The following is a 13,588-nucleotide window of genomic DNA, read 5'->3' on the forward strand; positions in this document are numbered from 1 at the left end:
CTGGGCTAGTGGAAGGTGTCCCTGACCATGGCTTGGACACCCAATCCCTGGATGGGCTTCAAGGTCCCTTCCAACTCAAACCATCCTGGAATGATTTTGTGGGATTGTGGTTGGAGGTGAGTTCAGGATCCTGCAATCTCCTTGCCCAGGCAGTGATTGTCCTCCACCTTTTCTGTGGGATCAGCCTTTCCCTGTGCCTGAGGGCTGTGAGGCAGGGCTGGATTCCCTGCTCCAAGCTGTGGGAGGGTATTGGGAAATGGCTTTTCAAGATAGAGCCCTGTCTTTGTTATGTTTTGCAGGAAATTGTGCTGACTATGTAATAACTTTTCAGGAATTCTCTTTTTATTTACCCCAATACCACCTACTTCCTCCAGCGAAATGGAGCCTTTGGGGAGGTAAATCTGTTTGGATCGTGTTCTATTTCCCTGGAAAAGTGTTACCTGTTGAAGTGGGGAGGGGTGGAGTCCCCCCCTCCTTCCCTGGGCTCCCTCTGAGGGCAGCAGTGTCTTTGCTGTTCTTATCAGTATGTTGGAGGAATGAAGCAGTGCTGTAAAACCAAAATAACTCATTTTTTTCCAACCTCTCAGGGCATTCCTCTTTTGTCCTCAGTGTTCTGCCGCTTGCAGCCACCCCAGCCCAGCTGCACAGGGAAATATCAACGTCCTGAGCCAGGTGGAACTGCCCAGAAGTTCTGAAAATGGTTTCATTTGTGTCAGTACTTCTATTTTCTCTGCCCACGTGGAGATTCCTGCCAAGACACAAAATTTGCTATTTTTGGTTTTTGTCATTAACTGTATAAAAACAGTTGTTTCCTGATACTCCAAGTGTTAAGTTCCTCGTCTGAAAAATGAAATCACAGCACTAAGCAGAATGTGTGTGGAGGTGTCAATGGGAATTAAACACTACCTGAGCCATCAGGCAGGAGATTGAGGGTTCTAAACCCCACGTGTATGTTGGGGCTCTGCTCTACAATTTGTCCTAGAGACAAAGCCTCAGAAAATTAATTAATTAACAAAGCTCAGGATAGAAACTCGGAACGTTCATTTAGAATTGCAGGTGGCTTTGGGACCTGTTTCAGAACACGTTTTTCTGCAGCTGCTCATTTTGGGTGCTTGAACATTTGAATGCAGCTGGAGTTGCTTTTTGGTAAAGGGGTTTCCCCTTTATTTTAAGTACTAATTTCTGTCGTCTTTGAGGTTCAGAGATGAAAGAAATTGGGACTGTTGCATATAGAAAATAAAGGATTTTCATTTTGCCTGTGTAGAGCATATTCCTGTTATGGCTCTTAAGGTTTAAATACAACCACTAAACGTCTAAAAATAGGAGAGGTGTAGAGGAGGAAAAGCTGCCTCAATTTTACCATGCAGGAATTTTTAAGTGGAATAGTTAAATACCATCAGCTGTGTTTGTGTCCTTGGCAGAGGCAGTTCCAAGCCTGACAAATAGGAGATTATTTTATTCAGGAAATAAATAACATGCTAAGGCAGTTAAGTGTATTAAATATATATAATAAGTATAACCTGATAGAAATTCAATCTTTGAGGTCGTGTCCAGCTCTTGCACCTTCGTATTTGGCCTCTTAAAATTGTGACTGGAGCAGACCTGGAAAACAAGTTGTTTGTGAAGTGACCTGGGTTCTTGGGAAGCCTTGAGGAGTTTGTTGTGCTGCATTTTGTGGCTGTGTGATGGTATCTCTTATTTTGAGATGCTGTTGCAAACAAGGAGGAATGTGGGTTTTATCAGTGGATTCCACCAGCTCCTTTACCTTGTGGTGGTAATAGAGGAGAAATCCTGTAGTCTCAGCTTTATTGCAGACCTTTGCTGAACAAAACGAGTTAAAACCAGCAGAAATGCTAAGTCAGGCTGTGATATTTCTCTCACTGTTGCAAATCTGGAAATTCAGTCCCACAGATACAGAGTTCATCAGGGGTTTTCCTCTTTTTCCTTCCCCAAACACTCCCTTTCCATGCAGGTTGTAGAGAACTGAACAAGGACTTGGCACAGCCTGACTTGGTTCATGCACAGATTTAGGGGGGAATGTTTTTAGTCTGGTGTTGATTTTTATTTTTAAGGAATAAACTGTCCTACCCACACTTTGCCTTCTGGTTTATGGGAGGTAATGGGAAGGGAGAAGGAAGTGTCAGCATTTCCTGTATCCTGTTATCTTGTGCTTTTTATGGATGCTGGATTGACTATACACCAAAAATTCCCTACCATGTGGATTGTGTTTTGACTGACTGTAATTACAGATTATTCCCTGGAAGTCCACAGCTATGCAACACTTTTCCTTTGCATTTCTCCATGGGACTCAGTTAAAGACTTTCTTACAAAATGCTTTTTTGGAGTTGTCTTAAGCCTGGTTTTCACCATGTCAGACTGTGCATTGAGGACACGTTGCAACACTGGAGAAATCACACAGTTTGGGGGCTTTTCTGATCATTACAGGGACTGAAATGTGTATGTGGTACATGCATTATTGAGCCTGACACTTGGGGTCTGGAGTAGAAGAATTGTAAATGCAAATTTAGGAATAAAGTGCTGCATAAATGCAAATTCCCCCAGTGTATAATTGCTGCACTGAGGTACCAGTTTCAGCACTCGTGTGGCAAGTTGAATATTCATGATAATTAAAGAAGATAATTTTGGGAGAAGGATCCGTGTTGCTTAAATGAAATAGTTAAAAATGAAAAGTAGGATAATACTGGACTACTTGGATGCACTCAGAATATTCTGAGTTGGAAGGGACCCACCCACAAGGAAGAACTTGGATCTATGACATGCCATCCCCTCCTTCCTTTAAGCCTGTCAGTTTGCCCAAGTTTTATATGTGCAATGAAGCCAAAGTGGATGTTTTATAGTGAATTTTGTGTCCAATTAAAATCAGTTCATGTGAAAACCTTCAGGGGAGAGTTTTGGAGTGTTGATGTCTAATGATCCTTTGCTGTTGAGTCTGGTACCAAATTTGTCAAGTGAAAGAGAGAGTTATTTGGGGGAGGAGGTCTGGCTGTAACGTTGTCCCTGTGTTTTTGTTGGAGCAGGTGGTGGATGTGTCCATGAATGGTCCCAAGAAATGATGGCCGACCAGCCGCCCCCCTTGGAAGCCACACCTCTGTTGAATGAAGTGCCACTTCTACCTCACATGGTCAATGGGGACAGCATCCAGCAGGCAAGTAAATCCTGTCCTGTGCACCAGGGAACTCTGGGAACAACTTGGATTGTGGCTACAAGAGGAGGAGACTCATAAAACCCCAGCTCTGATACTGATTTGCAGAGTTAGGGAAGGATGTGGTTCCCAGCACTGATGTCATCACTTCAACAGAAGTGCAAACACAGGGAGGAAAAAATCACTCAGCATTCATCTGGGTGAAGGGAGTGTTTGTTCTGCACATGGAAGTGCTTTAAAATTACACTGCAAACTCCAAGGATCAAAGGGAAAATGTAATATATGGGTTTAATAAAGCACTAAGGTTTTGAAACTCGTGTGAAATAATGAATAAAGATTAGCAAGTGGTTGCAGGGCTCTAAGGCAAGAAGTCTGTTACAGGAAAATGAAAGGAAAGACCTTGGCTTCCTGTTATTAAGTGTCTTCATTAATAATTACAGTGCAGTGGTGAAACCTGAGTGCACTGAGTTGAAACTTTAGAGTTTTATTGGATACAACCCTTCAGAAGTACCTGAGGATTAGAAATACAGGCAAAAGTGAAAGTAAAACAGTTTTGAAGCCCAAGGTTGTGTAAGTTGTCAGTAAACTTGTAGTGAATTTGCTCTTTGGCAGTAGAAGTCAAGTTCCTCGTGCTATAAATGCTGAGGATCTTCCCAACCTCTGGAGACAGACTTGCAGTGCCCTCAGAACTCTCCCAGCCATCCTGGTACTTTAACAGTGCATCTTTTCTAGGCTCCCTTTCCCAGATAATCTCAAGGTCTCTTCCAACCTGGGCTGTTCAAGGATTCTCTAATAACAAAACATACATTTGAAGGATTTCTGTGCCTGAGTTAAAGAACTGTTTTGTTGAAGCAAGGGACAAACTGCCCATTGCTTTAATCTGATCAGTTTGTCACCTCAAGTGCTTGACACCAAGTGAAATGGGAATTCAGGGGTTAACTCAGAAGGGAAAATTGCATAAAAGTTCCCAGGAGATAACTGTCATGGAATGATTATGGTGACAGTGAAGCCCTTGGGATATTTGAATGTACAGAGACTGAACAGGGTACAACAAAATAATCACGAATTGTTGGGGGTCATTTATAGACAATAAATGCTGGAAAACTTGAAATGAGATATTCTTTAATTTGTCATGGGAAGAAGGAGAGGCCTGTGTTGTATTCAATTTATTAAAGAAAAAGTACTTTTGTCTTTTTGCCTCAGACTCTGGAGATGGAAGTACAGTGAGTGTGTCTGGAAATAAGTAAAGCTGTGGAGTCTCTGAGCTATGTCAGAAGTCCTGGCACTAGAAGGTGAAATTTCAGCCCCTGCCCAGAACCTCATGTTTCATGTTACATGAGGAAAAGAGATGAAGGAAAAGAAATCAAGTAGATCTAATTGGCCCCTGTCCCAGAGCCGTGTGTGGGACGTGTCTTGGGGTAGGTCAGTGTGTGCTGAATGACCCCTGAGGAGGTGACATTTTTGGAACCTAGAGCAGACTGTTTGCCACCAGGTGAGAGTAGAAAAGGGAGAGAAAAAAGACTTGTATCTTGGAAATGCATTTGAAGAGTAGGTTTGAAGTTTAAATAGAATCTTAGAATCTGTGTTAATGCAGGTGATTTTTAAAGTTTAAATAGAATCTTAGAATCTGTGTTAATGCAGGTGATTTTTAATTATTTCACTGCCAGAGGACATTCTCTCTATAAATATGTAATTTCTATAATATATAAATATATCTATATAAATACATAATTTCTATGATAAGTGTTTGTACAGTGATTTGTTCTCAGAAACCCACCCTGTGTGTTTGCCCAGTCTCCTCAGGCAGTGAATGCAGCTCATCATTAGTTTCGTGTCACATAAAGCAAAAAATTGGAAGTTTTCTGGGTTGGTCTTTTTTTTTTTTTTTTTTTTTTTTTTTGTTCTGAAAAAACTTGAGCAGTGGAAAGTGTGTGGATAAGGGATAAAAGCAGAGCCTGGTGCTTGGCAATAGGTGTCCCACTGTGCTGCTGCCCTGGCTCTGAGGGGCTGCACAGGACACCGGGAGGTGTTGGCAGGTCTGGGCTCCAGCACTCCCTGTGTGGAACTTGGCTCAGCTCCACTCATTAGAGAGGCTCCAGCTTCCTGGAAATGTGCCTCCTTGGAAGGTGGATGGAACTGCATTTGCTTCATTAATTACAGTGAGTCATTCCTCCAAGACATTGCCTGTGCATTCCTGGAATTCCAGTCTGGAGCTGCTGCAGCCTGTGAGTGCACCACTGACTGGGGATCTTTGCTCAGTGAGAGTTCCCTGAGCTGGGTCTGAGCACTGGAGTTCACTGAAACCTGCTCTGAAGATCTGCCACATTCAGAGGCTCAGAATCCCTCCAAGGATCCCTTTCCTGCCTGGAGGGTGAGCTCTGCTGGGAGGGTTGATCCCATCCCCAGCAAACCTCCTCTTCCTGGTTCCTTGTGCTCTGGCAGATCCCCAGCCCATTATTGTCAGTTTGCTTTAAACAATTAACAGCCCTTCTCTCTCTTTGCTCTGAGAAATCCAGTAGCATTAGAGTCAAATTTACTTATATGCTGAAATGACAGATCTGCTGAAGTTCCAGTGTTTTAATTTACCGTTTTTAAAGGTATTCTCTGCCACCTTTCCTTCTCTTGCAACCACATTAAGTATTGCTGACTGACTAAATGGCCTTTTCAGGGGGTTTTGGTGGTTTAGTTATGCCCAGAAACAACTCATCTACCCAAAGGAAAATCCTCCTGTACAAGGAGCATCAGTTCTCCTGTACAAGGGATGTTACAAAAAATAAAGTCAAGATTAATATACCAATATGCAGAAGCTGCAAAATCAGTGTTAAATGGCATTTTTCACTTTGTTCCTTTGAGTCTCTACTGATGAGGGTGGTGAAAGGTGAGTGTGGTGCAGGTGCCTGGGGAGTTTAAGGAGCTCCATCACTGGAGATGTGGCAGCACAGGATAGATTTATTCATTAATGTCATGAGTAGCTCATTTTACCAGGAATGGGGTGACCAGGTAATCTCTTCAGGTCCCATCTACCTGATACAACTATTCCATGAATAGTATAAAAATACTTTATAAAAATTGAAGGAAAGAAGATTAGACTTTTTGAGTTTCACACCTAATTTAACAAATATATTTTATTTCTGTTTTTACACTGGCCTTTCCTTATGTGCTGGCCATCACCAGGGTGGAATTTTGACTGTGTAATGCAGTTCTTACCTGGCCAAACACTCATTTTACTAAAGAATTAGACCTGTGCCTGTAGAATACCATAAAATTCACTGCAGAAGTTTACCATGTTACAGTAAAATTACAATAAAACTGCAGCTGCCAATATTTCCCTGCGACTGAACATGTTCTGTGCACAGGGCAGGACGAGGTGATGGTTTGTGACACCCTGCACAGGGACAGGATGGTGCCTGAGGGGTGGCTGGCAGATTTCCACATGGATTTGTGTGCAGATGGATGTGGTCATGTCCAAAGGGACCTGCAGCATCTCACTGGGAGCTGTGTTTAGTTGTATTTCTTTAACTGCACAGTTGCACAAAACCCACACCTGATCCTTTGGGAGATACAGGGCAGAGGGGGTGGGAAAAGCTGGAAAAGCAAAGTAAAGCTCAGGTCATTTGTTGCTTCAGTAAGAGAAGAAAAAGCAGTGTGAAAGAATTGAAATCAAAAGCTTAGGTAATTATTTCAGGTGTGTCAAGGGAAGCACTTCTGGTGGTAATCAGAAAAAAAAAAATAGTGATTTGATGTCAAAGTATGAAGAAATCTCATTCCGCCCACAAGTGTCTCATCCTGCTTTTCTGCTCCAAGGTTGCCAGAGCTTTGTTGTTTTAATTTCATATGTGGGGAGAAGGAAGAGATCTTTTCCCCCCCCCAAATAGTTCTTAAAATATTAAAAAACCCAACACCTCTTTTGTGTTTTGTTTCCTCTAGGTTATTCTTGTCCAGGTAAACCCAGGTGAAACATTTACAATTACAACTGAAGATGGGCACATGCAGTGTATTCAAGGTAAAGGGAAGCTGGAGTTCTGAATCCAAATATTTTGGCTCTGAAGTTCCTGTTTGTTTCTGTGCTATCAAATGTGGTTTATGTGTTTTGCAGTGTAATACATCAGATTTTTGTTAAAGCCCTGGGAAGTTGCCAGGATCCCCCATATCCTGCAGACTTTAATTTATAAAAGCTGTTTTTGCAATGATCCTTGAATAACTTGTCTTCCCAGAATCCTGGGAATGAATTTACATGGGATTTAATCCACAATAATCTAAACAACTTTAACAGCCCCTGTGACCTCACTGTGCTGTCAGGTACAGCCTTGGCAGGTGCCGGGGGAATTACTGCTCCCAGTTGTGCCTGAAAATTCCTTTTTGCCTTCTGGGTAAGTGACAGAACATCTGAGTCAGGGCAAAATATCTCCTGTAAGTCAGGTTGAATTTATCAGTATTTCTATTTTGGACATATTTTTCACCATTTCAAATGTTATTATATAAAATGTGTCCATTCTGCTTTCATCAAATCTCACAACAGGAATACTTCCTTTCGGCTTGATGTGAAAAACAATGTATTCTTATTTAAAATTTAAAAAAAAGTTACTAGACCAGCCGTCTGCATTACTACAGACCGTTAGCTGCCACAAAATAAGAGCTAAAATTATCTATACTGATTTTTGTGCAATGAAACAAACACTGTTGGCTGCCTGGGGGCGGTGGTTGGGATAAAGCCAATAATCCAGGGCCGAGTCAGATGCAGTTGCTGATGTTTCAGGCCCCAGGGTGAGCTCCCTCTTTTGGAAAAAGGTGTTTCCAGATGGGAAAAACCTGGTTTGTTAAAAAGTGGCCCCTTGTTCCTCCCCAGGTCCAGCACATGTCCCTCTGATGTCACCAAATGGTTCCATGCCACCAATATTTGTGCCTCCCGGTTATGTATCTCAGGTAAACTTCACTCATCCTCCTATTTCATGTTTTTACATTACATGTTTGTGTATAATTTATAGATTTTTATTTATGGTTTATATTCTGTGTGGGTTTAATAATATTTATCTTATTTATTGATTATCTTAGCTGGGAAAAAAGTGTTTCTCCTATGTTTCCCATTGAACTTAACGACTATTTCACTTTATTGTGGGCTCTGTCACCTCTGTTCACTGAGTAAAATTTGATCAGGTTTCCAGGATTTTTTTAAAATACTCTTAGGCAGTAAAAGATACTTTTAGTAAGAAAGATGACTCTGAGTTGACTGTCTTGATCCATTAACAGGATCCAGATGTTTGTTTTCCATCAGTCCTGTTTACAAGGTGAGGGTGGGTGCCTGGGTCATGCAAACAGTCCCAGCTGGCTGCAGGTTTTTGTATTTTAATATAACTAAATAGTCATAAATAATCAGAGTTTTCACTGCCCCTGACCTCCTCAACATCCAGCAAAACCCCACTGTTGGAGCAGAGTGTGAAGGGAGTGTTAGTGATGGAAACACTAATTCCAGTGACACGTGCCTGTGAAATGAGCAGGGCTTTGAGCTCTCCTAGCTTTATTTTTCCATTCTCATGGATTTTCCACTCCTGGGTGTTGCTAAGTCACAGCAGATCAGACCTGTGTGTGGTATTTGAGCTGTTACCAGAGATGCTCAAATGACCAGTTTGATTTACTTCTAAATTAATGCATTTGAAAGGGAAATAATGAAAAGCAAATAGTTTAATTTGGTTTTGCAGACATTTCCTGGTAATATTTAAAATCAGGAGTTTTCTCAGTAGGCCTGAAACCTTGTAGCTGTGTGTTCTTGGGTTGTGTCTTTTGCACACAGCTGCATTTTGGACTTCTGCTGTTCTGAGTAGGTACTTTCATGCAAACCCTGAAGAAAGATCCTCTGGATTATATAATTCATTGCTCTGAAATGGAGCCATCAGTGCAAACAGAGTGCAAAGCCCTGGCAGTACAGCCTGAAAAATACATTTATTTATTCTGTGTTTGCTGTCACCTGAAACCAGGAGGGTTGGTTTGTTTTCCCTCGGTTGTTGTGACAGGGATTGACAAGTTTTAAATGAACTCTAAATCAGAGCTTTAGTCACTCAGGCTGTTCCTGTCAGGAGTTGAGACATTACCTTTGTGTTCCCAATGTCTGGAAGAGTCCAGGGATTGTTTTGGATTCTGCCAAAGTGGGATGAAATGGTTCGGTGGTGAACAGGTTTCATCCCTGGAAGTGTCCAAGGCCAGATTGGAGCAGCCTGGTCTGGTGGGAGGTGCCCCTGCCCATGGCAGGGAGTGGGACTGGAGGGCTGCGAGGTCCTTTCCCACCCAGCCTATCCTGGGATTCTGTGATTGTTCAGCACTTTGGGGTGTTACAGCTGACCCTCCAACTCTTCTTCCTTTTAGTAATACATGCTTGGTTTCCCCTGGAATTCAGTTTGGGGTGCAAATCCCTGCCTGGCAGGTTGTGGGTATGGACTCAAGCACAGAAATTCCTTATTACTTGTAAATATTTCTTTATAAGGTTGTCTCTGGATTGACTTTGGATTTCTCCCGTTGTGTGGCAGGTGGTGGAAGAAAACGGAGTCCGGAAGGTGGTGGTGGTGCCCCACTCGGAATTCCACCCTTCCATGCATCCCCCTCCTCCCCCTCCCCCCCACGTGCCCCATTACATGCACCACCCCCACGCTCTGCTCCCGCATCCCCCCCACCCCGTGTTCCCCCCGGTGGGCACCGGGGAGCTGCCCCCACAGTTCATCCACCAGCACCCGCCTCCACACGTGTTCCAGGAGCAAGGTGAGGCCCGGGGAACGCCTGGGGGGCAGCCAGGTGGGACAGGGGCTGCACAGGGAACACCTGGGAGGCAGCCAGGTGGGACAGGGAGGCAGCCAGGTGGGACAGGGGCTGCACAGGGAACACCTGGGAGGTAGCCAGGTGGGACAGGGCCTGTCCCTGGCTCTGTCCAGGGCTCTGTCCGTGGGTTTGGGGCCGTTGGCAGAGCAGGGGTGTTGAAGCAGCCCTGGGGGGTGGCTGTGTAGGAGCCTGGTCTGCACTCAGCAAGTGCAAAGTGGGGTTGTATAAACCTTCAATCTGCTGCTCTTCCATTTTTACATCTTTAATGCAAAGGCAGTGCCTGGGAAGTGTTGTGATCCTGTGTGTTTTCCACAGATCCCAGCTTTTGGTGCTGTAAGTCCCACAGTGGTGGCTTCTACGTCTCCCTAAAACTGTGCTCTCCAAAACTGCTGTGTTTTGTCACAGCCTTGGCTTGAAAATGTGTTTAATTTGATACATGAACATATTTTTTTGAGTCCAAATATGACTAAAAAGAGAATAAAAATACTATCTATAAACCATAAAACATAGTTATCCATGTTGGAGAGGGAGGTGCAAGTCCACTCTGTGTTTAAAAACTGAATGAATCAATATCTCAGTGAAAGACTGGGGTCATGCTGAATTAAATCAAACTTTTACACACTTCAGAGTTATTATATACCTTATTAAATGATCAAGAGTTAAAACAGAAAGAAATTAAACTATGTAAGACCATTCACTCTCTCTCAAGCTTAAATTGATAATTAAGGTGTTTTGACTCATGTCTAGGGTAAAATACCCAGTAGCCCCCAAGCTGTGTTTTAAAAAAGTTAGTTTGGGTCCTAAATTTGCTTATTTTTTTGCAAATGGGTCTGTAGCAGGGAAGAAAAGCAGCTGTAAGGCAGGATGTGGAGCAGCTGATGGGAGAAAGGCCTGAGGAATTCAGTTTAAAAAGACCTCAAAAATCCCTGCCCCTCCAGACTGACAGAGCACAGGGAAGTTCCTGAGGGGTTCAACTTCTGGTTTTACTGTAGTGATTCTTCCAGCTTCCAGAGTGTTTGTCAGATGTGAAGTAAATGATACTGAAGAGTGAATTAATTTCTCCTTCCCTTTTAGAACCTCGTTCCCATGGAAGGACAAACTTCATCCAGCGGGACGAAAGGAGTCTCAAAATGCAGGAACACCTGAAGAAGAGACTAAAAGACAGACAAGCCAGTGGTCACACCAACAATAAACTGAACAGTCCTCCCTCCTCACCACACAAAGTTGTTAATTCTTCCAATGCCACAATTCCCAATGGGAATGGGAAGGGACAGCAAGGGGCAGGAGGAGCACTAAAGCAGAAGCAGATAGGAAAAACAAAGGGCAGTCCAGAGGCAGAGATGGGAGGTAGGTTGCACTGAAAGGGGAAAAGAAATCTGAATTCTTTTCTAACAAGTCTATAAGTTCATTGCAAAATAAGCTCTTAAATTTATAAATTTCTTTGGCTGTGCAGTATTAGGGAAAGCCCAAAACGCTTTTCACTACATTTAGATTTTTTTTTGCTCTACAAATAATAGTGATATCAAGTTTCTTCATTTGAGATTTATCAAATAAGTCCCGAGGAAAATTGAATTTTAAACCTTTTTACTTCCCTGCCATTTGTGACCGGGACTGATCAATACTCCCAGTGAGGAAGGACCTGTAGGTACTTAAGATTTGTGGTGTCATTCTTTGTGGTACTTTTTGGCCGAGTAGATGCTATTTAATACTTCAAAACATAAGAAGATTTGAGCAGTATCTGCACAGGCTGCTGACTGATCAGTTGTAATTTCAGCTTTGGCTGCTAAAATACCTTGTGCAAGTATGGTTGTCTTTGCTGTTGGTTTGAGACAGTGTCAGGATTCTTCCAGATTGTGATTGTTTTGCCGTAGGAATTCCAGGAAAGCACAAAAAGCAGAGATAAGATCTCTGTTGTCATTTTTTTAACACCTTTCATTTTCAGAGGAATCTTTTTCTGTTGTCAAAGAAAACTCCTTTACGCTCAGATTAGGAAAAGATCCCCTTTGTGCAGGATGTACTAAAAGGGTTTTTGTAACACTGTTAGTTTTGGACAGTTCGTGTTTCTCCCCCTCACGCAGCCAAAACAAACAGGGGAAATGAACTTTGCACAATAAGTACCATTGTTAAAGTCCTAATGAGGCCAACTCCATCTCGTGGTGGCCTTTTGGTAACAGCCTGGCTTGCTCTCAGGGTTTGAGATTAATCTGGTTTGCATTTAAATTTCAGAATCTGACACAGAATCCAAGAAATGTGATACTCACTTAAGCATTGGCAAACCAGTCGTAAGTATTACCCTTAAATCCCATTATTTTCCGTGGATGTGCTTTGTATAAAATAACTTGTGTCTTATTGATCCCTTTTTCTTTGTTCTTAATGGTTTATTTTTTAAATAGAGAAAATAAATATAGTTGAGTTGTCAGAGTTCATAGCTGGGAAAGAGCAGCCACACTGTGGAAATTCACTATTTCTCAGTTCTCTGAAACTGTCTGACTCAGTTTCCCAGTCTTTAATCCCAGAGTATCCCACTGTTGAAGTTTTCTAGTGTATTCAAGGCTTTAGTGCCTTGCAGACCAAGGGCCTGGTAAACTATTGCAAGTCTGTCCACTCTTGGAACCATCCTTTGCTCAGCATAGAGGATTTTAGAATACTGGGAATAAAATTGACAAAAATAGATCCTCTTTTTATATTATATAGAGAAATTGGAGCAAATATTTGAGCATGTACAGACTTACTTAGGAAGCTGGAGTCTGGTGAGGTTAATTTAAATGTCTGGTTTTGATCTTGAGCATGTTTACTGAGCTCTTCTCTGCATTATCTATACAGCAAACATAGGCTATGTTCCTTCACACCAGTTTTTGAGGGGTTTTTGTTACACTATTATTTTTTCATTGCTGCTTCTGCCATCTGTATTTAATGCTACCAGAGGGCTGTGCTGCCTTTGTCAGAGGGAATTTGGAGTGTGGGAATCCAGCAGCAAAAAAAAAATTAGTCAAGAAATTTCAGTCTCAAAATCAGAGCCTCTTGCTGTCCCTTGGCTTGGTGGTTGAATGTTACGTGAGGGAGTTGTAAGAAAATGAGGTGTCTGTGCCTGAGCACTGATCTGGTGGCAGTGTCCAAGACTCCACAGCTGAGATTTGCTCCAAATGAGTGATGCAAACAGTGACACAGGAATTTTTCTCTCCCTGCCCCGAGCCAGTGTGATGTGTCTGTCTTGTTTGGAAGGGAAAGCCTTTATACTGTGCTGGTTTAGAACTGAAAAGAGGAAATAATTGAAATTCAAATAATGCCTCGATATTTCCACTACAAAGGTAAAGAATTCCTCCAGTGAGGAGCTTCATAGGCAGACTAGCCACACCATGTTGTTGACTAACAAACCTTTTCTTGCAGAAAGCAAACTTACTTGCATTATTTATGCTTTTAATAGGTTTCTGATATACAAGCAAGATCAGCCGTTCTGTCCTGGAATCTCCCAGTTAGTTCACAGAATGGAGAGAGCCATAGTCATAGTCCAGCAGCATTTACATTTGAAGTAGCAATATCCAACAGTGGTAAAAATGGAAAATTTAAATCTGTCTATGTGTAAGTTTAGTTTCTTCCTTTAAGCACAATTGCCATGTTTAA

General features: G+C 42.4%; 1 protein-coding gene across 1 annotated transcript in view; it reads left to right on the forward strand.

Annotated features, from left to right (window-relative positions):
* The window catches only part of LOC116793867 (fibronectin type-III domain-containing protein 3a-like), a 40,604-nt gene that overhangs the window by 14,104 nt on the left and 12,912 nt on the right, over nt 1–13,588 (forward strand). Inside the window, exons 3-9 of the mRNA XM_032702052.1 lie at nt 3,039–3,166; nt 7,091–7,166; nt 8,010–8,086; nt 9,682–9,910; nt 11,042–11,314; nt 12,194–12,249; nt 13,392–13,546. Coding sequence (XP_032557943.1) covers nt 3,071–3,166; nt 7,091–7,166; nt 8,010–8,086; nt 9,682–9,910; nt 11,042–11,314; nt 12,194–12,249; nt 13,392–13,546 — 962 coding nt within the window. The 5' untranslated portion in view covers nt 3,039–3,070. The remainder of the gene's footprint in view (nt 1–3,038; nt 3,167–7,090; nt 7,167–8,009; nt 8,087–9,681; nt 9,911–11,041; nt 11,315–12,193; nt 12,250–13,391; nt 13,547–13,588) is intronic.

This window comes from Chiroxiphia lanceolata, chromosome 14, assembly GCF_009829145.1.
Source record: "Chiroxiphia lanceolata isolate bChiLan1 chromosome 14, bChiLan1.pri, whole genome shotgun sequence".
Taxonomy (NCBI): Eukaryota; Metazoa; Chordata; class Aves; order Passeriformes; family Pipridae; genus Chiroxiphia; species Chiroxiphia lanceolata.